A 21,984-nucleotide genomic window follows, 5' to 3' on the forward strand; every position below is an offset into this window, starting at 1 on the left:
CTGTAGACAGAGTATAAACCACATGATATACGACTTTTTTGCAAAGAAACAGTCAGGGGTAATCCTAGAGAGGGGTAAGAAACGTCCATTGTTCTCGTCAGTAAGGCTAACCGAATTCAGGGTATGTACGCACAGACAGAAAACCATGTATTTATTAGTTCAATAATGAGACTGTTAACATGCCTAAGAGTTGAATCCGAGGAAATGTGAAAAAAAAGCATAACTTCTAAAATAATGCCCCGATTATGCTGATTTTCGAACTCAACCTGTGTTTTATGAATATTCATCAGCTCTGTAAATATACAGCCAAAAAGTAAAACTGCCTTCCACTTATCGTGTTTACAATGAAAGTGCACGGCCCCGGCGGCGGCGACAGCGACAGTGACGGCAAAGACAGACGCAGGTGATGGCAATATGTACAGACATATCTATATATATATATATTTACTGTACTGTTTGAGAACAGTAAGTGACATGGTTTTTCTTAAATGGTCATCATGGGAGCAGTGCCCAAAATAGGTTTTTTTCAAATTTTGATGCAATATTACATAATGTTAAACAGCATAATGACCATAAATTTTTAATAATAAAATATTAGTATCATGGATATTCAGAAAATGTGACAAGCAAAGGTCTTCAGGACCATGGAACTTCAAAGTCACAACTTGAAAATGCCAAAATGTAAACAAGACAGCACTGTTCTGAAATGTTTTTTTTTCCCATTTTTAACAATTTTTTTAACATAAAACAAAATTAACAGGTTACTGCCATTTTTATACGATCAACTAAGAAAATTGATGAGATAGGAAAAATATCAATACAACAGTGTTAAATGTCCAATTTCCTCCATTCTGAGATTCTGAACATAGTGAATGATTGAATCTGACAAACTACAATGATATGAGTTTATTTCCATTTTTGACACTTTATTACACAATACACGATAACAAGTTTACCATCATTTTTACATAATCAACTAACAATGTTCTTAAGATGCAGGAAATGTCAAACAAACACTTTTAATATCTTATTAATTAAATAATGAAACTGTTAACATGCCTAAGAATTGAATCTGAGGAAATGTGAAAAATATGCTGAAAAGTGAAAAAACAGCATAACTTCTACAATAATGGCCCGATCATGCTGATTTTCGAACTTGACCTGCATTTTATGAATATTCATCAGCTCTGTAAATATAAAGCCAAAAAGTAAAACTGCCCTCCACTTATCGTGTTTACAAGGAAAGTGCACGGCGCCGGCATCGGCATCGGCATCGCCATCGGCGACGACAGACGCAGGTGATGGCAATATGTACAGACACATCTGTGTCTGTACATAAAAACGGAGACCACCCCCAGTGTTGGGCTCGACATGCTCTACAAAATGCAAAAAAAGGATAGGTCTCTAACATTAACAGTTTCCGAATTGGAGACAGTTTTCAGTTTTGTATCTTATGGCCACTACTCCCGTGAAAAAGTACCGATGAAAAATGACCTGAAGGGTAACACCTTCCAATAACATTATAGATTAGGTCTGAGTAGTTTCTAAATATCAGCGCAAATATTTTTTTCGTAAAAAAATTCTTTTTTTATAATTTTGGCCTGTTCCACCTTGAAATAAACACATATGACTTTCGGTCAGCCATCTGTAGAAATTTTTCCCATAATTTCTTCGGTAAGGTAGATAATTAGCATTTTATTTTGCCATTTTTGGACAAGGGTGCATTGCAATGAGCACCATACCCAGACCCCAGCACTGACGAAGCCCAATTTTTTTGTGGAACGAGTTGAGATTATAGGTGACCTAAATCCAAGAGATGGGTACGTAGGTCCTATTAGTCTAGGAGGAGAAGCGGTAACGGTAACTTGGCGGCGGAGCCGCAGGAGCCGGCGGAACATATGGGCGGAACATACGACCAAAACCATGTGTACCGCCAGCGCCTACGCTGGTGGTACAATAAAAAAAATCTACATGCACACTATATAATAAAATGCAATACTCACCTCCAAGTGAAAAAAACAGCTTCTTCACAAAATCAGTGTCATCAGGTCTGATATGAGTTAAGTGCCGCATACTAAGGGGTAAATCTTCGAGGGACACATCCAACAGGATAGGAAGAATGATGTCTTCTCCCGTCTCTGTGGCCTTATTCAGTGCCATACCTCTTTCAAAATTGCACCAAGGACTTGTAAGAAAGTCTTTGGAAAGAAATAAAATGAAGTACGTGCACTTTTCAAGGGCTTCTTCGATACAAGTCACTGTTGAATTACCTGGGCGGAAATCTTTTTTTGAGTAGCAGCAGCTGATGCCCCTTTCCTCCAATATATCCATGACACTTTCCACAAATGCAGCATCAACATTACTGTGAACCAAAAATGCATCATACTTGTCTTTTTCAAGCACTGGCCTGGAATGAGAAATATCACTTCTTTATTCTGATTTTTAATGTAGTGTGTCTAAATAAATTTATCACATACGGTTAAATTGATAGAAAAGATATAAATAATAAGAGAATTGAATAAAATTAATTTGATATTAATTCATCAAAAATATGAATATAGTAAAATACAGAAAATATAAAAATCCAGCTAACATGAAATAAATAAACTAATGAACAAAAATAAAATAATAATGAATGAAAAATATCAAAGTAAATAAAAACTTATATAAGCTATGATATTAGTACAATTAGATTACGAACAGGTAGTTATAATAATAATAATAACTAGAGGATCAGAGAGGCCATACCGCCTCCGGATATTGTACCACAAGCTAGAGTAAGCGCATTCGTATGGACCCCCCACCCAAAAAAAGGGACACCACCACCAGTCTTTTGCTTGACAAGCTCTATAAAATGCAATCAACAAGAATTCTCAAAATATGCAAAAAAAAAAAAAAAAAAAAAAAAAAATGGTACAATCAAAGTTCAATTCATCGAAAAGTAAGTCAGAGGTCAATTTTAATTGTAAATTGCCTCTAATGACTTTCTATTCAAATTCAACAGTAACTATGGGCCTATCTCTGCCAGTTTTGGAGATATAAGGGACTAAATGTTATAATTTTGGAGTTACAATAATGTGCCTTAAATTTCATACAGAAAAAATTAATTAAAATAAAGAAAAGGTCATTTTGGTTGAAATTCTTGAAATGGGAGGTGCTCAGAAGTTCCAGATGTTCAAATTTCATGAAATAATGTCATTTTTGACCAAAAGTTTTCTGCCTCGCCAAGCCTTATGTTTTATTTTCCCGGGGTTCAAAATTTATTACCATACTGCACATTTTGCTTTCACCAACACAATGTACTTTTTGATACAACTCGAAAACCATATGGAATACAAAAAAAAAAAACAGAGACCACACCAAATGTTGGGCTTTACATGCTCTACAAAATGCAAAACAGAATGGGTCTCTAGCATTAACGGTTCCCGAATTAGAGACAGTTTTCAGTTTCGGTATCTTATGGCCGCTACTCCCATGAAAATGAACCGATGGAGCCCAAATTCACGGAGATGAAAGTGACCCGAAGGGTAACACTTTCCAATAATATTATTGGTTAAGTTTGATTAGTTTCTGAATATCAGCGCAAATATTTTTTTCGTAGAAATTTTTCCCATAATTTCTTCCGTAGGGTAGATAACTAGCATTTAACTTTGCCATTTTTGGACAAGGGTGCATTGCAATGAGTGACACACCTAGACCCCAGCACCGACAAAGCCCACATTTTACGTGGAAGGAGTTGAGATTATATGCGACCTAAATCCAAGAGATGGGTACGCAGGCCCTTGTAGTCTAGGAGGAGAAGCGGTAACGGTAACATGGTTACGGAGCCGGCAGAACGGACCAGAGGGGACTAAAACCATGTGTACCGCCAGTGCTTACGCTGGTGGTACAATAAACAATTGACTTTCATTGATTTTTAATGAAATATTTAGTGAAATATTGGCATTTGTCATCATTACTATCTACTGATTTGATTATTTCCAAGTTTTTTCATTTACTTCTTTAAAACTACAACAAGAAAACAGGAAGACAATTAAACCTAGAATTAAAGAACTTTTTTATCTTTTTTTCTCATGTAATGCACCACCAGAATACTTATTGGACAAGGCAGCAAAGCTGTCAAATTCACAACTAAAAGCAAAAAATAACTGATGCACAAAAAGGTTATTTGGTCAATTTTAATACAATATTACATAATGCTTAACAACAAAAACCAAAACCAAATTCTAAATACCAGCACCCACAACAGGTAATGTGGACATTAAGAATAAATATGTATACTTAACAAAAATATAAACACACAAAAGAATTTGTTGATTTATTTTCATGTATGGAACTAGAGTATATTATATAGCCAACAATAACAACATATTTTTCCTCAACAAATAAACATTCATTTGAGTGCATTACAGGAAGTTTAAATGGATAGTCTGAGTTAGGGCATCAACTATACACTATGGGGGTCAACATCCTGAGTTCACAGACAAATAATGAGTATGGCCACCATTAGCTTCACGCAGAGCAGTATACCGACAGTGCATGGACATCATTAAGTTGTCAATAGTGGCCGCAGGGATATTAGCCCATTCCTTCTGGAGTGCTGCTCGCAGTTGGTGAACATTCTCTGGAGCAGGAACATGATGGCCAAAATGCTGATCCAGAACATCCCACAGGTGTTCGATGGGTGACATAGCGGGTGTGGTAACATGTGGTCAGCAGGCATGTGGGCGATTCCTAGTGCTACCATGCAGTGTCTCTGAAGCGTGTTCCCAGGCGGATGACAGTGGAATGAAGCACATTCTCGATGGCATGCTCCCTCATGATTTCAGACATCTGTGGCATGTTGACATGTGACAGAAATGCACATTTTATTGCCTAGACTGTAAGGAGTGTCTGTGTATTGTTCATGCAGATTGACATCCACTCCTTCATGCTCCATTAGTCTTATGAGTGGAAAAACTGAACCTTTGAATATACTTACGGGGAGCGACCAAGTGAAACCAGACCACTATACTTGATCAAAACAAATCCATCAAAGCACAAATAAACCATCAACCTGGGCATATTTCATAATAATCTGTTTCAACTGATCATTTTAGTTTCGTGCATTTATATTTTGGTTCAGTATAACTACCGTCATAATCACACTTTGAAAATGCCAGTATAAGAAAAAAAAAACTAAAAAAAAAACAAGAGGATCAGAGATGCAATACCAACTCCTGGTATTGTACCACCAGTGAGATTGAGCACATTCAAGTTCAAGGTAAGGTATGGGTGTATGTGTGTTAGTTGTGGAGAAGTAGGGTTGGGTAAATGTGGAGAGAGTATTTGTGTGGGGAAGACAGGCTTTGATGGGATTTCAAAATAACCACTGTTTTTAGTTTTGTTCTTCCTATTTCAACATCCGGGCACACAACAAAAATGTGTGCCCCCCACCCCTCATCAAACACAGTCTAACAATGCGGAAGGTGGGTCTGCTGCCCCATCAAGTGGCGCCACAAGCAGGAAAAGTTCTCACTAAAAATTGGCACCTGGTACACCAAAAAGGTCAATGAGAACAGTTTCAACGGGTTATTGGCACCCAGCTTGGGTTTGCTGATCTGTTGTGAATGTTCCTACTTTTTTGGATTGTGCACATGCTTCTAGCTGGCTTGAAAACATTATTGATTCTGCTCAACTTATCACATATTCTTGTATTCTTTTCTAGGAGATCTACCTATCCTTACAAATCAAGTAATCATATCTTCAGAATAAAGTAAGGACGTTATGGCACCACAAAGGCCCAATACTGCACCCGTGCGTATCTTGGAAAGATCAGCTAATCTCTTTTGTATCATGAGTCACGAAATGATATATAGTTTAACAACCAGGTATGTTTCTTATCTCTCATTGTTGCTATTTTTAAAGGACCAAAGAAATATATATATGAGTGAGAAAATGGTGATTTTCTAGACTAAGTTAGTTGGAGAAGTTAAATCAAAATGGTGGCACCTCGCTACAGCAGGGGCATGCAAATGGATACTGTTATTGAAATGATTGAAAAATTTCAAATATTTAAATAGGGAAATAATATTATATTTTAACAATAATAGTAAACATGCTTCTTTTTATGCAGTATGAAATTGATGGTGTTGAAATTTGACTTTTAAGCCAGTAATGCAACCTGGCCAACAACATTCAGGTGAGCTGAAAAACTGACTTAAGTATATCTGGTACCAAAACAAGCATAATTGGGAACTAATGGAAGTAACTTGCTGAAATATCCTGGACTGAAAGTTAATGTAATTGGCATAATCCCTGTGGATTTTCAGGCAAATGTGTGGAGAAATGAAAAAAAAAATGTGCATAAGATAAAACCACTTTCAATTGTTTTTTTTTTCACCCATTAGGCCACACTTTTTTATTTTTATGGATGACATCCTGCGCGCGCACCGATTTTCGTCCGTTCCCAAAAAAAAAAAAAAAAAAAAAAAACACCCCGTCGTTATTGAATTTGACGGGAAATGCAATCAGCAAACTTCGGCTTATTCCGCAAGCTCCATACTGTCATTGTCCATTGCGGAGACATCCGAGTAGTTCCGAGTGCGAAAATGCGCTTCCTGCACATGCGTATTATCACCACGTGGAAATATGGCCGCTTTGCCGTCAAATTCATTTCTAGCATTAATTTCAAAATACACGACAATTAAAGTCATAAAGAGAACGGGGGCCGTCGTTTTGGATTGGTTTGCCATTGATATTGGACATGGAGATATCACCTTTTTACAATTATACGAAAGGCTGTCCGCGGCCAGCAATCATCGCCCGGAAAATGTCAGTGACATTCTGTCCAAAGCAGCACATACCAGGTTTTTTTTGTAGCGAAAAAAGGGTCGACAAGAGCGTTGTGGTATTTGGTGGACTGAAGGTCGGACAGGCCACCCGATAGTTGGCTGCTACGTGTGAGTCGAAGTAGTCAAAATGGCATCGACCGAAATTACCTTTTTTAGATTTGGTAATAGGAAGCATATGCCCATCTTTGCTTCATTTTTTTAACAATTCTGTGAAGTGTTCACAATGCTTTAATTTTCTGAGAGTACAAATAAAGACACGCTGTTTATTTGATATTTGTTTTATTGATTGCTATACCAACAGAATGCATGAAATAACCTTAAATAGATTTGGTAATATGCAGCATTTATATTCATGACTTTTTACCTTTCTACGAAGTAGGCCCTATTCACAATGCTTTAATATTTTGAGAGCATGGATAAAGGCATATTGTAAATTTGATACGTGTTTCTGTGGTAAATTAGTGTTTCCAGCTGTGTACTGAGAACATAACTTTTCTTAAGCAGTTTTTTTTTTTTTTTGGACTGTTTTTTTTTTTTTTTCGCCCGCTCGCACCAATTTTGGGGTCCCCAGAGGATGTCATCCATAAAAATAAAAAAGTGTGGCCTTACCAAATGAGAATGAAGTTTGTAGTTGGCCATAACTCTTGACACTGCCAGTGTATGAAATGGCTGAGGCTGGTTACATTCACGCCAGGTGGGTAAGATTTACAAATTACCCGTCCGATGGGCTGGCTATTTTTGCAGCCTATTTTAACCTTTTATTTTGCCCATTTTCACAAGTGATTTTTCCAATATATCAAATCAACTCACTGTTTTCCCTGCTTTCATAGAAGCAAAGAACTAACCATCATGTAATTGAATGCTTGAAAATGTAACCATCAGTCCCCCCCTCAATTGCAAAGTTCCGTCTGTGTGATATGAAGTTGAAAGAGACTTAAGAATGAGACATATTGTTCTTAAACCAGCTCCAGTGCACAGATAACAGTACGTCATTGTTTTGAGTAGAGGAGATACTGGGAGTAGCAATTTGTAGGTTGAGAGTAATAAAAATGTGAAAGTATGAAAAAAGTTATGATATTGATTAGTTAAAGATATACTGGTACATGCAGTGCTTATGATTAACAGTACTAAAGGCAATGGAAGCAATTTAAGGAGAATTTTCAGTCTGTGCCAAAAACTTTTTAGACTACTATCCCTTCGGGCTAGCAGACTCTCAAACTTTACTAGCCCGAACCAAAAAACACTAGCCCACAATTGAAACTAGAGGATCAGACAGGCGATACCGCCTCCAGATATTGTACCACCAGCTGGAGCAAGCACATTCGTATGAACCCCCCCCCCAAAAAAAAAAAAGGGACACCACCGCCAGTCTTATGCTTGACAAGCTCTATAAAATACATTCAACAAGAATTCACAAAATATGCAAAAAAAATGTAACTAACAAGAAAATATGCAAAGGTCAATGCATGTTGAAAAGTAGGTCAAAGGTCAATTTCAGTTTATGACTTCATATTCAAATTCAAAAGTAACTATATATGGGCATTTCTTTGCCAATTTTGGAGATATAAAGATGAGAAAACATGCAAAGTACAGTTCATCATAAAAAGTAGGTCAAACATCAATTTCAAGGTCACAGATTGCCAGTGTATTACTTCCTATTCAAGTTCAATAGTAACTATGGACCTATCTCTGCCAGTTTTGGAGATGAAAGGGAAGATATTTGCAAAGTTCAATTCATGATGAAAAGTAGGTCAAAAGTCAATTTAAAGGTCACACTTAGATTGCCAGTATATGACTTCCTATTCAAGTTCAATAGTAACTGTGGACCTATCTCTGCCAGTTTTGGAGATGAAAGGGAAGATATTTGCAAAGTTCAATTCATGATGAAAAGTAGGTCAAAGGTCAATTTCAAGGTCACACTTAGATGGTCAAAGGTCAATTTTAAATTGCCTCTAATGACTTTCTCTTCAAATTCAATAGTAAATATGGGCGTTATCTTTGACAGTTTTGAAAGTTTAATCATTAAAAAAGTTGCAAAGTTCAGTTTATCGTGTAAAGTAGGTCAAAGCTCAATTTCAAGGTCAGAGTAAGATTACCAGTATATGACTTCCTATTCAACTTCAATAGTAAGTATGGACCTATCTCTGCCAGGTTTGGAGTTAAAAGGGAAAGAAATTAGCAAAGTTCAGTTCATGGTGAAAAGTAGGCCAAAGGTCAATTTAAAGGTCACAGTAAATTGCCTCTAATGACTTTCTATTCAAATTCAATAGAAACTATGGGCGTATCTTTGCCATTTTTGGAGATTAAAGGGAATGAAAATTTGCAAAGTTCAGTTATTGGTAAAAAGTAGGTCAAAGGTCCATTTAAGGTCAGAGTAAATTGGCAGTATATGACTTCCTATTCAAGTTCAATAGTAACTACGGACCCATCTCTGCCAGTTTTGGAGATAAAAGGGAATGGAAATTTGCAAAGTTCAATTCATGATGAAAAGTAGGTCAAAGGTCAATTTAAAGATCACACTTAGATTGCTAGTATATGACTTCCTATTCAAGTTCAATAGTAATTGTGGACCTATCTCTGCCAGTTTTGGAGATAAAAGGGAACGAAAATTTGCAAAGTTCTGTTCATGGTGAAAAGTAGGTCAAAGGTCAATTTAAAGGTCACAGTTAAATTGCCAGTATGTGACTTCTTATTCAAGTTCAATAGTAACTATGGACCTATCTCTGCCAGTTTTGGAGATATAAGGGACTAATTGTTACCATTTCGGAGTTACAATAATGTGCCATAAATTTCCTACAGAAAAAAATTAATTAAAATAAAGAAAAGGTCATTTTGGTTGAAATTCTTGAAATGGGAGGTGCTCAGAAGTTCCAGATGTTCAAATTTCATGAAATAATGTCATTTTTGACCAGAAGCTGTCTGCCTCGCCAAACCTTGTTTTATTTTCCCAGAGTTCAATATTTGTTATCCATTACCGTACTGCACATTTTGCTTTCACCATCACAATGTACTTTTTGATACAGCATAACTCGAAAACTGTATGATATACAAAAAAACAACACCCCCATTGTTGGGCTGTACATGCTCTACAAAATGCAAAAAAGAATGGGTCTCTAGCATTAACGGTTCCCAAATTAGAGAAAGTTTTCAGTTTCGGTATCTTATGGCCTCTACTCCTGTGAAAATGCACCGATTGACCCCAAATTCACGGATATGAAAGATGACCTGAAGGGTAACACTATCCAACTAGAGGATCAGAGAGGCGATACCGCCTCCGAATATTGTACCACCAGCTGGAGCAAGCGCATTCGTATAGACCCCCACATACACAAAAGAAGGGACACAGCCACCAGTCTTATGCTTGACAAGCTGTAAAAATGCAATCAACAAGAATTTTCAAAATATGCAAAAAATATATATAACTTAAAATGGTACAATCAAAATTAAGTTCATCGTAAGGTAGGTCAAAGGTCAATTTCAAGGTCACAGTAAATTGCCAGTATATGACTTCCTATTCAACTTTAATGGTAACTATGGACCTATCTCTGCCAGGTTTGGAGATAAAAGAGAAAGAAATTTGCAAAGTTCAGTTCATAGTGAAAAGTAGGTCAAAGGTCAATTTCAAGGTCACATTTAGATTGCCAGTATATGACTTTCCATGCAAGTTCAATAGAAACTATGGACCTATCTCTGCCAGTTTTGGAGATAAAAGGGAACCAAAATTTGCAAAGTTCAATTCATGATAAAAAGTAGGTCAAAGGTCAATTTCAAGGTCACACTTAGATTGCCAGTATATGACTTTCCATGCAAGTTCAATAGAAACTATGGACCTATCTCTGACTTCCTATTCAAGTTCAATAGTAACTATGGACCTATCTCTGCCAGTTTTGTAGATAAAAGGGAAGAAAAATATGCAAAGTTCAGTTCATGGTGAAAAGTAGGTCAAAGGTCAATTTCAAGGTCACAGTAAAATTGCCAGTATATGACTTCCTATTCAACTTCAATAGTAACTATGGACCTATCTCTGCCAGTTTTGGAGATATAAGGGACTAAATGTTTTAATTTTGGAGTTACCATAACGTGTCATAAATTTCCTACAGAAAAAATTAATTAAAATAAAGACAAGGTCATTTTGGTCAAAATTCTTGAAATAAGAGGTGTTCTGAAGTTCCAGATGTTCAAATTTGATGAAATAATGTCATTTTTGACCACAAGTTGTCTGCTTTGCCAAGCCTTATGTTTTATATTTCCGGAGTTCAAAATTTATTATCCATTACAGTACTGCACATTTTGCTTTCACCACCAATATGTGCCAGTATATGACTTCCTATTCAAGTTCAATAAAAACTATGGACCTATCTCTGCCAGTTTTGGAGATAAAAGGGAAGCAAAATTTGCAAAGTTCAGTTCATGGTGAAAAGTAGGTCAAAGGTCAATTTCAAGGTCACAGTAAGATTGCCAGTATATGACTTCCTATTCAAGTTCAATAGTAATTATGAACCTATCTCTGCCAGTTTTGGAGATAAAAGGGAACCAAAATTTGCAAAGTTCAATTCATGATAAAAAGTAGGTCAAAGGTCAATTTCAAGGTCACATTTAGATTGCCAGTATATGACTTCCTATTCAACTTCAATAGTAACTATGGACCTATCTCTGCCAGGTTTGGAGTTAAAAGAGAAAGAAATTAGCAGAGTTCAGTTCATGGTGAAAAGTAGGTCAAAGGTCAATTTCAAGGTCACATTTAGATTGCCAGTATATGACTTCCTATTCAACTTCAATAGTAACTATGGACCTATCTCTGCCAGTTTTGGAGATAAAAGGGAAGCAAAATTTGCAAAGTTCAGTTCATGGTGAAAAGTAGGTCAAAGGTCAATTTCAAGGTCACATTTAGATTGCCAGTATATGCCTTTATATTCAAGTTCAATAAAAACTATGGACCTATCTCTGCCAGTTTTGGAGATAAAAGGGAAGCAAAATTTGCAAAGTTTAATTCATGGTGAAAAGTAGGTCAAAGGTCAATTTCAAGGTCACATTTAGATTGCCAGTATATGACTTCCTATTCAAGTTCAATAGTAACTATGGACCTATCTCTGCCAGGTTTGGAGTTAAAAGAGAAAGAAATTAGCAGAGTTCAGTTCATGGTGAAAAGTAGGTCAAAGGTCAATTTCAAGGTCACATTTAGATTGCCAGTATATGACTTCCTATTCAACTTCAATAGTAACTATGGACCTATCTCTGCCAGTTTTGGAGATAAAAGGGAAGCAAAATTTGCAAAGTTCAATTCATGGTGAAAAGTAGGTCAAAGGTCAATTTCAAGGTCACATTTAGATTGCCAGTATATGACTTTCCATGCAAGTTCAATAGAAACTATGGACCTATCTCTGCCAGTTTTGGAGATAAAAGGGAACCAAAATTTGCAAAGTTCAATTTATGATAAAAAGTAGGTCAAAGGTCAATTTCAAGGTCACACTTAGATTGCCAGTATATGACTTCCTATTCAAGTTCAATAGTAACTATGGACCTATCTCTGCCAGTTTTGGAGATATAAGGGACTAAGTGTTATAATTTTGGAGTTACCTTAATGTGCCATAAATTTCCTACAGAAAAAATTAATTAAAATAAAGAAAAGGTCATTTTGGTCAAAATTCTTGAAATGGGAGGTGCTCTGAAGTTGCAGAAGTTCAAATTTGATAAAATAATGTCATTTTTGACCACAAGTTGTCTGCTTTGCCAAGCCTTATGTTTTATTTTTCCAGAGTTCAAAATTTATTATCCATTACCGTACTGCACATTTTGCTTTCACCACCAATATGTACTTTTTGATACAGCGTAGCTCGAAAACTGTATGGAATACAAAAAAACGGAGACCACCTCCAGTGTTGGGCTTTACATGCTCTACAAAATGCAAAAAAGAATGGGTCTCTAGCATTAACGGTTCCCGAATTAGAGACAGTTTTCAGTTTCGGTATCTTATGGCCGCTACTCCCGTTAAAATGCACTGATTGACCCCAAATTCACGGAGATGAAAGATGACCTGAAGGGTATCATTTTCCAATAATATTATTGGTTTAGTCTGTGTGGTGTCTGAATAACAGCGCAAATAATTTTTTTTTTGTAAAAAAATTCATTTTTTTGAAAAATTTGGCCTGTTTGACCTTGAAATTAAGGTCAAAGGTCAAATCCAAGGGCATATTTGAAATCTACACATATGACTTTTGGAAAGCCGTCTGTAGAAATTTTTCCCATAATTCCTTCCGTAGGGTAGATAATTAGCATTTAATTTTGCCATTTTTGGACAAGGGTGCATTGCAATGAATGCCACACCTAGACCCCAATACCGACAAAGCCCAAATTTTACGTGGAACGAGTTGAGATTATAGGTGACCTAAATCCAAGAGATGGGTATAGGGGGCCTTATCGTCTAGGAGGAGAAGCGGTAACGATGACATGGCGGCGGAGCCGGCGGAACGGACCGGACGGGACTAAAACCATGTGTACCGCCAGCGCTAACGCTGGTGGTACAATAATATTATTGGTTAGGTCTGTGTAGTTTCTGAATATCAGCGCAAATAATTTTTTTTCGCAAAAAAATTCATTTTTTTTTTTTAATCTTGGCCCGTTTGACCTTGAAATAAAGGTCAAAGGTCAAATCCAAGGGCATATTTGAAATCTCCACATATGACTTTCGCTCAGCCGTCTGTTGGAAATTTTCCCATAATTCCTTCCGTAGGGTAGATAATTAGTATTTAATTTTGCCATTTTTGGACAAGGGTGCATTGATGCAATTAGTGCCACACCTAGACCCCAGCACCGACAAAGCTCATATTTTATGTGGAACGAGTTGAGACTATAGGTGACCTAAATCCAAGAGATGGGTATGGAGGCCCTTACCGTCTAGGAGGAGAAGCGGTAACGGTGAGATGGCGGTGGAGCCGGCAGAACATGGGGGTCGGGACTAAAACCATGTGTACCGCCAGTGCCTACGCTGGTGGTAAAAATATAAACAAAAAGGGAAATAGAATACTCCACCCCTCAGTGTGCTAAGTCGTCCTAACCCAAATGTTCTATAAGATAACGCGTACATTACACTTGCTTCGGAGACAGTGTTGTTTTGACAAAGAACCTGTTGCTAGTATCAAGGAATTCTGGTCTGATCCAGTTTCTTGATTGGCAGCAATTTGTAGTCATGACAACAAACTGGTCAAATAAAAAGATGCCAACAGGCTGATCAGATAGACTGCTGCTATTAATAACTACGGTGAAGTTATTTATAGAAACTAATCAATATTCAGTAGTTAGAGCTAGGTGTGAGTTTTTTCAACTGAGAGGCATATCATACTATCTAGAAACGTCAAATCAGAGGCAGGGACAAAGAAGACTGGCGAATTATATTTATGAAATCTTACTGAGTGTTAAAATAAGTTCAAAATTACAACTAGCCCGTTCAGGCTAGTGCTTTATAAATTTTCAACTTTTTTACTAGCCCGGTGCCACTTTAGGTGGGCAACGTCCCACACTGAATTTTACATAAATTTTGAATCCCAAAGTTCTGAGTGAACATACAAGTTTACGTCGTGCATCAGATGTAGTTTTTTTCCCCCACATGCTTTCATCTTGGGCTGTGAAAAATGAAAAAATCCAACAGAGAAGTTAACAAAAGAAAAACAAGAAATCGAAATAAGATTACGACCAAACCAAACAAAAGAGAACAATTCAGGACTCATAGGAAGGTGACTTCGAATGGCTGATTTACAACGAGTTGAGCAGCAACATTTTTTGTAAAACCTGTGTGCAGGACCGTTCCTGACCGCTTTAAGAGATTTTATGTGCTGAATTCTTTCTTCTTTATTGCCAGCACAGAGGTCTATTTATTTGACTTGAGTATATACAATCTATAAATACACCACTGACAAAGTATAATTCGGTAGAAATTCCAACCAATTTCTAAATTTCCACAAATGTGGCATGATATTTTCCTTTCATTTCCAAATCACACTCCCAAGAATGCATTCTAGACCCCCTAAAAGCCTCAGCATACCTCTCTTAATACTCTAGGCGTTATAATTAACCTTTCAGAGTTACCTGCCCGACATTCTGGCTACTAATTTCCTTGAATTTCATACACTGAATTACTGTATGTAACATTTAAATGTAATTCCATTTTCATTTAGCTTGAAGTCTTGGGTTTTCAAAGATGTATACTTTATATGGGTAATAAAGGCACACAAATAAATTATGGACAATTTACTGAAGTGACCCCACTTCTCATTGGGCCCAGCAGAAGTTTATGGGTCAGCATTAACTGGGGTTAAATAATTGACTGCGGAAAGCTGGCTATTAAAGTAGAGACTATAGATGCCTCTTTGTGGAAAGCCTGTAACACAATACTGTTTTTATTTTCCAGTAGCTTTTGTGCATGTGTGTTTCTTGCAAATACTTTACCCTCTAAAAGAACTCTTTTCTTGTGTCTCTATGCTGCTGCTGTCATCTATAAGAAAATTAAAGACAAACTACAGTTAGACAATCCACGTGTAATGAGTGTTAACATAGTATGTACTTACAGCTCTGTAGAAAAAGTGTCTTTTGTCTAAACAAGATGGACAAAACACAGTAACAAGGCCATAAAGCTGCCAAAAGTACAGACAAAAAGCAGTTCTAAAAAAATGATGCACAAATTGGCTAACTGTCAACAGCTGAATAAATCCATCAATCAGCCATAAAAGAGCTTAAGACAGCTTTCTTTAAATTTTTGGTCAGAAATTTAACCGACTTATGGGACCTACTTTTCTTCCCCATGTATATACAGTATAAAAAGCTAGCAGAACTATTCAGTTCTTTGTGAAATGTTTATTTTTCACATTTTGGCATTTTCATTGTGAGACTTAGAACTCCAACAGGCATAAAGCTAAATGGTAAATATATTTTCTGAATGTCAGTGTTATATATAGTAGGTAATTAAAGCTGGTATTGATTATGCTGTCAATCATTATTTTAAACAAGGCAGCAAAGCTGTCAAATGTACAGACAAAAAACAGGAAATAACTATGCACAAAATAGGCTACTGTCAATTCTGATGCAAAAGTACATTATGTTAAACTGCAAATTCAACATCAAATTTTAATTATGCTCAACAGGTAATACCAATGTAAGTAAAATGTGTAACAAGTTCACACTTTGAAAATGTATAACTTCCAGAAAAAGAAGCCAATTAGACTGTTTTTCCAACTCAGGCTGCATTTTAGTCCTGTATTTCTTTTTTGAAAGTTTGGCAATCATAAGTAACATGGTTTTCCCATAATGGTCATCATGGCAGCAGTGCCCAAAATTGTGTTTTCTTCTATTCTGATGCCATATTACATAATGGTTAACAGCATAATGACCGTCAATTTTTAATAATAAAATATATGTATCAAGAATTTTCAGAAAATGTGACTAGCATGGGTCTTCAAGCCCGTGGAACTTCAAAGTCACACCTTGAAAATGCCAATATGTGAAAAATTAAATTTTCACAAAAAAAAAATGTTTAACTGGCAGTAAGAATTACCAAACAGACTGCATTGCCTACTGAAGCTGTATTTTAGTCCCATGTTTCTTGCCTGTAAGTTTGAGAACAGTAAGTGACATGGTTTTTCTTAAATGGTCATCATGGGAGCAAATCCCAAAATAGTTTTTTTTTTCAAATTTTGATGCAATATTACATAATGTTTAACAGCATAATGACCATCAATTTTAATAATAAAATATTAGTATTATGGATATTCAGAAAATAAGACTAGCAAAGGTCTTCAGGCCCATGGAACTTCAAAGTCACAACTTGAAAATGCCAAAATGTAAACAAGACAGCAATGTTCTGAAATTTTTTTTTTTCCAGTTTTAACAATTTCTAACATAAAACAAAATTAACAGTTTACTACCGTTTTTATATGATCAACTAAGAAAATTGATGAGATGGGAAAAATATTAATAGAGCATGCAGTCAGATTTCATCAGGGAATGAGGTTGTGACAGGTATGACAACCTGTCACCCCCTCTGGTGTGCTATTTGGTCAGATCCCCCCCCCCCCCTTGCCTGCCCCTCCCTTAGGAGTGGTAGGTAGAGGTTGGGTAGCTCAGTCCCATCATTCCGATTCAACTTGGCCCCATGTAAGCGGATGTTAATTGCTTCAAGAACTTTCCGGTGTAGATCTCGTGTCTCTCTTTCCAAGATTATTATGTCTTCTATGGTTGTTGATGTTATACAATGCCCTGTCTGTTCCTGGTGTTGGCTGAGGGCAGATTTTTTATCATGTTTTTTGATCGATTTTTGATGTTCAGCGATTCTTTCAGTTAAGGAACGTCCTGTCTCTCTGATGTATTTCTCTCCACACACCTGACACTCACACTGGTATACAACTCCACACTGTTCTCCTGGGTCTAATTTGTCCTTTGGGGATACTAGGATGCCTCTTAGTGTCTGTCCTGCCTTATGGTGTAATACTACATTCCTTTTTCTGAATGCTCTTTTTAGCTTTTCACTAATCCCTTTCATGTAAGGTAGTACTGCATATCCTTTGGGTTTTTCTTTTTCAGTCATGTTCTCGGGCCTTTGTTGTTTTTCTCTTCCTTTCTTTTCCCCTTCTTTTATAGCCCATTCCGGGTAACCACAGTTTCTAAAAGCCACTCCGATTTTTTCCTTCTCTATCTCTATCTTGGGTTTCTCTTTTATCAGTGTGTCTGCCCTATGCATCAGCGTCTTGATGATTCCTATCTTCTGTTGGACAGGGTGGTGGGATGTCCACTGAAGGTAGTGGTCTGTATGCGTAGGTTTTCTATAAATGTCTGTTGTGATGTTATCATTCTTCCTAATAAGCTGTAAGTCCAGCATGGGTAATGTCTGGTTGTCATCTTCCCTTTCTATTGTGAACTTAATGCTGTCATGTTGTGCATTGATATGTCGGAAAAGCTCCTCCTCGTGTTGTTTCTGTATTATAACCCCTGTATCATCGACGTATCTGGCCCAAAATTTTGGTGGGTGGGTGGCTGTTCTTAGTGCCTGCTCTTCAAACTCTTCCATGAATAGGTTGGCCAGGACAGGAGAGAGTGGAGAGCCCATTGCCATTCCATATACCTGTTCGTAAATACGCCCTTGGTACCGGAAGTAGGTTGTCTCAATTGTTAGCTTTAGTAAGTCCCCAAAGTCCTCTGGAGGAAGCAGTGTTCTGTTTTTCCAGGTTTTATCCTTTTTGGCCCTTTCTACTGCCATATTTGTCACTTCGTTGCCTGGTACGCTGGTGAATAGGGCTGTTACGTCGAATGAGGTTAACACCTCCCCCTCTTCCAGAGTGATCTCTTCCACTTTTTTCACCAGGTCTTGTGAGTTGTTGATATGGCTTGGTTTCTTCCCTACTAAAGGTTTCAGAAGATCTGCTAGGAATCTTGCAAGGTTGTACGTAATGGAGTTGATACCAGAGACAATAGGACGCATTTTTATGGGGTCTTTGTGGATCTTAGGTGTTGCATAAAATCTCGGAGTAGCATCCGATGTACATGTAGGGTATATTTTGTTATAGGTGATCTGGTCTAAATATCCCTTATTCTTCAGTGCCCTCAATATCCTTGTATTCTGCCCTTCATTACTTTAGTTGGATCCTCAGGTATCTCTTTGTATGTGGTGTGATCATCTAACAGGTGTTTGCATTCTTCTATATAATTGTCCCTGTCCATTACCACTACACACTTTCCTTTGTCTGCAGGTACAATCATTATCTCTTTATTGCTTTTTAGTGACTTCAGGGCTTTCCTTTCCTCATGGCTGAGGTTGTCCTTTGGAGGCTTGGTATTCTTGATGATGTTCACAACTTCATGCCTTAGGGTATCAGCTTCCTCTGGAGGGAGGTGTAGTTGTTCACAAATCACCTCTGTAGTAGCAATTATTTCTTTTGTTGGAGTTTTTCTTGGGGCAATGGCATAGTTGAGGCCTTTTTCTAATACTTTGATTTCTGTGTCTGTGGGTTGGTATTTTGACAACACTTTGACCCACTTTTTTAATTGTGTGCCAGATAGGTCAATGGACTCCTTTTTGTCTTTCAGTGATGTTCTTCCCTGTAGTCTATCAAGTTTGTTGATCTGAGTTTGTCTGCTTTTCCTGAACACGCTTTCTTCTTTGTTATGGATGTGTTCTTTGACCATATCCAATAATTCATTGTCACTGATGTTATGGTTCTCCTAACAACTTTTTACGTTGTTTTCCACATTTTCCTTGTCCCTTTTTAGTTCATTTATCCTATGTGTTGTGAGATTGATACGTTCCCTAAGCAGCTGTCTTTCAGCATTTTTTATGATTTTCTTGGCCTTCTCTGTCTTAATAGTGGTCTTAAGTTTAATACTAACTGGTGTTAAATCTTCTTCTTTGCACCGTAGGTTGAATTTTAGATGGTTCCTGTGCTTGGCTATCTGGGATGATATTGTTTCCAAATAGCACACCAGAGGGGGTGACAGGTTGTCATACCTGTCACAACCTCATTCCCTGATGAAATCTGACTGCAAGCATGGATGGTAAGATCAAACTAATACAAGGCAGCAAAGCTGTCAAATGTACAGACAAATAACAGGAAATAACTATGCACAAAATAGGCTACTGTCAATTCTGATGCAAAAATACATTATGTTAAACTGCAAATTCAACATCAAATTTTAATTATCCTCAACAGGTAATACCAATGTAATTAAAATATGTGACAAGTTTACACTTTGAAAATGTATAACTTCCAGAAAAAGAAGTCAATTAGACTGCTTTTCCAACTCAGACTGCGTTTTAGTCCTGTATTTCTTTTTTGAAAGTTTGGCAATCATAAGTAACATGGTTTTCCCATAATGGTCATCATGGCAGCAGCACCCAAAATTGTGTTTTCTTCTATTCTGATGCCATATTACATAATGGTTAACAGCATAATGACCGTCAATTTTTAATAATAAAATATAAGTATCATGGATTTTCAGAAAATGTGACTAGCATGGGTCTTCAAGCCCGTGGAACTTCAAAGTCACACCTTGAAAATGCCAATATGTGAAAAATTAAATTTTCACAAAAAAAACTGTTTAACTGGCAGTAAGAATTACCAAACAGACTGTATTTCCTACTGAAGCTGTATTTTGGTCCCATGTTTATTTCCTGTAAGTTTGAGAACAGTAAATGACATGGTTTTTCTTAAATGGTCATCATGGGAACAGTGCCCAAAATAGTTTTTTTTTTTTTTAAATTTTGATGCAATATTACATAATGTTTAACAGCATAATGACCATCAATTTTAATAATAAAATATTAGTATTATGGATATTCAGAAAATGTGACTAGCAAAGGTCTTCAGGCCCATGGAACTTCAAAGTCACATCTTGAAAATACCAAAATGTAAACGAGACAGCAATGTTCTGAATTTTTTTTCCCATTTTTAACAATTTTTAACATAAAACAAAATTAACAGTTTTCTGCCGTTTTTATATGATCAACTAAGAAAATTGATGAGATGGGAAAAATATCAACAGAGCAGTGTTAAATGTCCAATTTCTTCCATTCTGAGATTCTGAACATAGTGAATGATTGAATCTGACAAACTGCAATGATATGAGTTTATTTCCATTTTTGACACTTTATTACACAATACACGATAACAAGTTTACCATCATTTTTACATAATCAACTAATAATGTTGTAAAGATGCAGGAAATGCCAAACAAACACTTTTACGTATCTTATTAGTTCAATAATGAAACTGTTTACATGCCTAAGAATTGAATCTGAGGAAATGTGAAAAAACTGCATTTTTTTAAAATAATGGCCTGATTATGCTGATTTTTTAACTTAACCTGCGTTTTAGCAGGAATGACCACTCCTGTAAGTTTAATGACAATTGGCCTATCTGTTTTTCTTATATTGTGTTTACAGTGTTGCATATATGCTGAAAAGTGAAAAAAAAGCATAACTACTAAAATAGTGGCCCGATCCTGCCTATTTTCGAACTTGACCTGCATTTTATGAATATTCATCAGCTCTGTAAATATACAGCCAAAAAGTAAAACTTTCTTCCACTTATCGTGTTTACAATGAAAGTGCACAGCCCCGGCGACAGCGACATTGATGGCAACAACGGCGACGACAGACGCAGGTGATGGCAATATGTACAGACACAACTGTACATATTAACTGTACTGTTTGAGAACAATAAGTGACATGGTTTTTCTTAAATGGTCATCATGGGAGCAGTGCCCAAAATAGGTTTTTTTCAAATTTTGATGCAATATTACATAATGTTTAACAGCATAATGACCATCAATTTTTAATAATAAAATATAGGAACCATGGACAAACAGAAAACGTGACTAACAAAGGTTTTTAGGCCGATGGAACTTCAAAGTCACACCTTAAAAATGCCAAAATGTAAACAAGACTGCACTGTTCTGAAATGGGTTTATTTCCATTTTTAACACTTTTTTAACATAAAACAAAATTAATAGGATACTGCCATTTTTTATATGATCAACTAAGAAAATTGATGAGATGTGAAAAATATCAATAGAACAGTGTTAAATGTCCAATTTCTTCCTTTCTGAGATTCTGAACATAGTGAATGATTGAATCTGACAAACTGCAATGATATGAGTTTATTTCCATTTTTGACACTTTATTACACAATACACGATAACAAGTTTACCATCATTTTTACAATGTTGTAAAGATGAAGGAAATGTCAAACAAACACTTTTACGTATCTTATTAGTTCAATAATGAGACTGTTAACATGCCTAAGAATTGAATCTGTAGAAATGTGAAACAAGACAGCACTGTTCTGAAATGGTTTTTTTCCCATTTTTAACAATTTTTTTACACAAAACAAAATTAACAGTTTACTGCCATTTTTATAAAATCAACTAAGAAAATTGTTGAGATGGGAAAAATATCAATAGAATAGTGTAAAATGTCCAATTTCTTCCATTCTGAGATTCTGAACATACTGAATAATTGAATATGACAAACTGCAATGATATGAGTTTATTTCCATTTTTGACACTTTATTACACAATACACGATAACAAGTTTACCATCATTTTTACATAATCAAATAACAATGTTGTAAAGATGCAGGAAATGTCAAACAAACACTTTTACGTATCTTAT

The 21,984-nt window shown here is 36.3% G+C and overlaps 1 protein-coding gene across 3 annotated transcripts in view; it reads right to left on the bottom strand.

Annotated features, from left to right (window-relative positions):
• Positions 1-21,984, bottom strand: part of LOC106162479 (uncharacterized) — a 135,701-nt gene that overhangs the window by 97,056 nt on the left and 16,661 nt on the right. For all 3 annotated transcript variants that reach the window (XM_087014717.1, XM_087014716.1, XM_087014718.1), the window contains 2 exons: positions 15,276-15,321; positions 2,004-2,407 (listed from right to left, as the gene is read on the bottom strand). In XM_087014717.1, coding sequence (XP_086870843.1) covers positions 2,004-2,407; positions 15,276-15,321 — 450 coding nt within the window. The remainder of the gene's footprint in view (positions 1-2,003; positions 2,408-15,275; positions 15,322-21,984) is intronic.

The sequence above is a fragment of the Lingula anatina genome, chromosome 6, assembly GCF_051362555.1.
Source record: "Lingula anatina isolate TDL-2025a chromosome 6, LinAna3.0, whole genome shotgun sequence".
NCBI lineage: Eukaryota > Metazoa > Brachiopoda > Lingulata > Lingulida > Lingulidae > Lingula > Lingula anatina.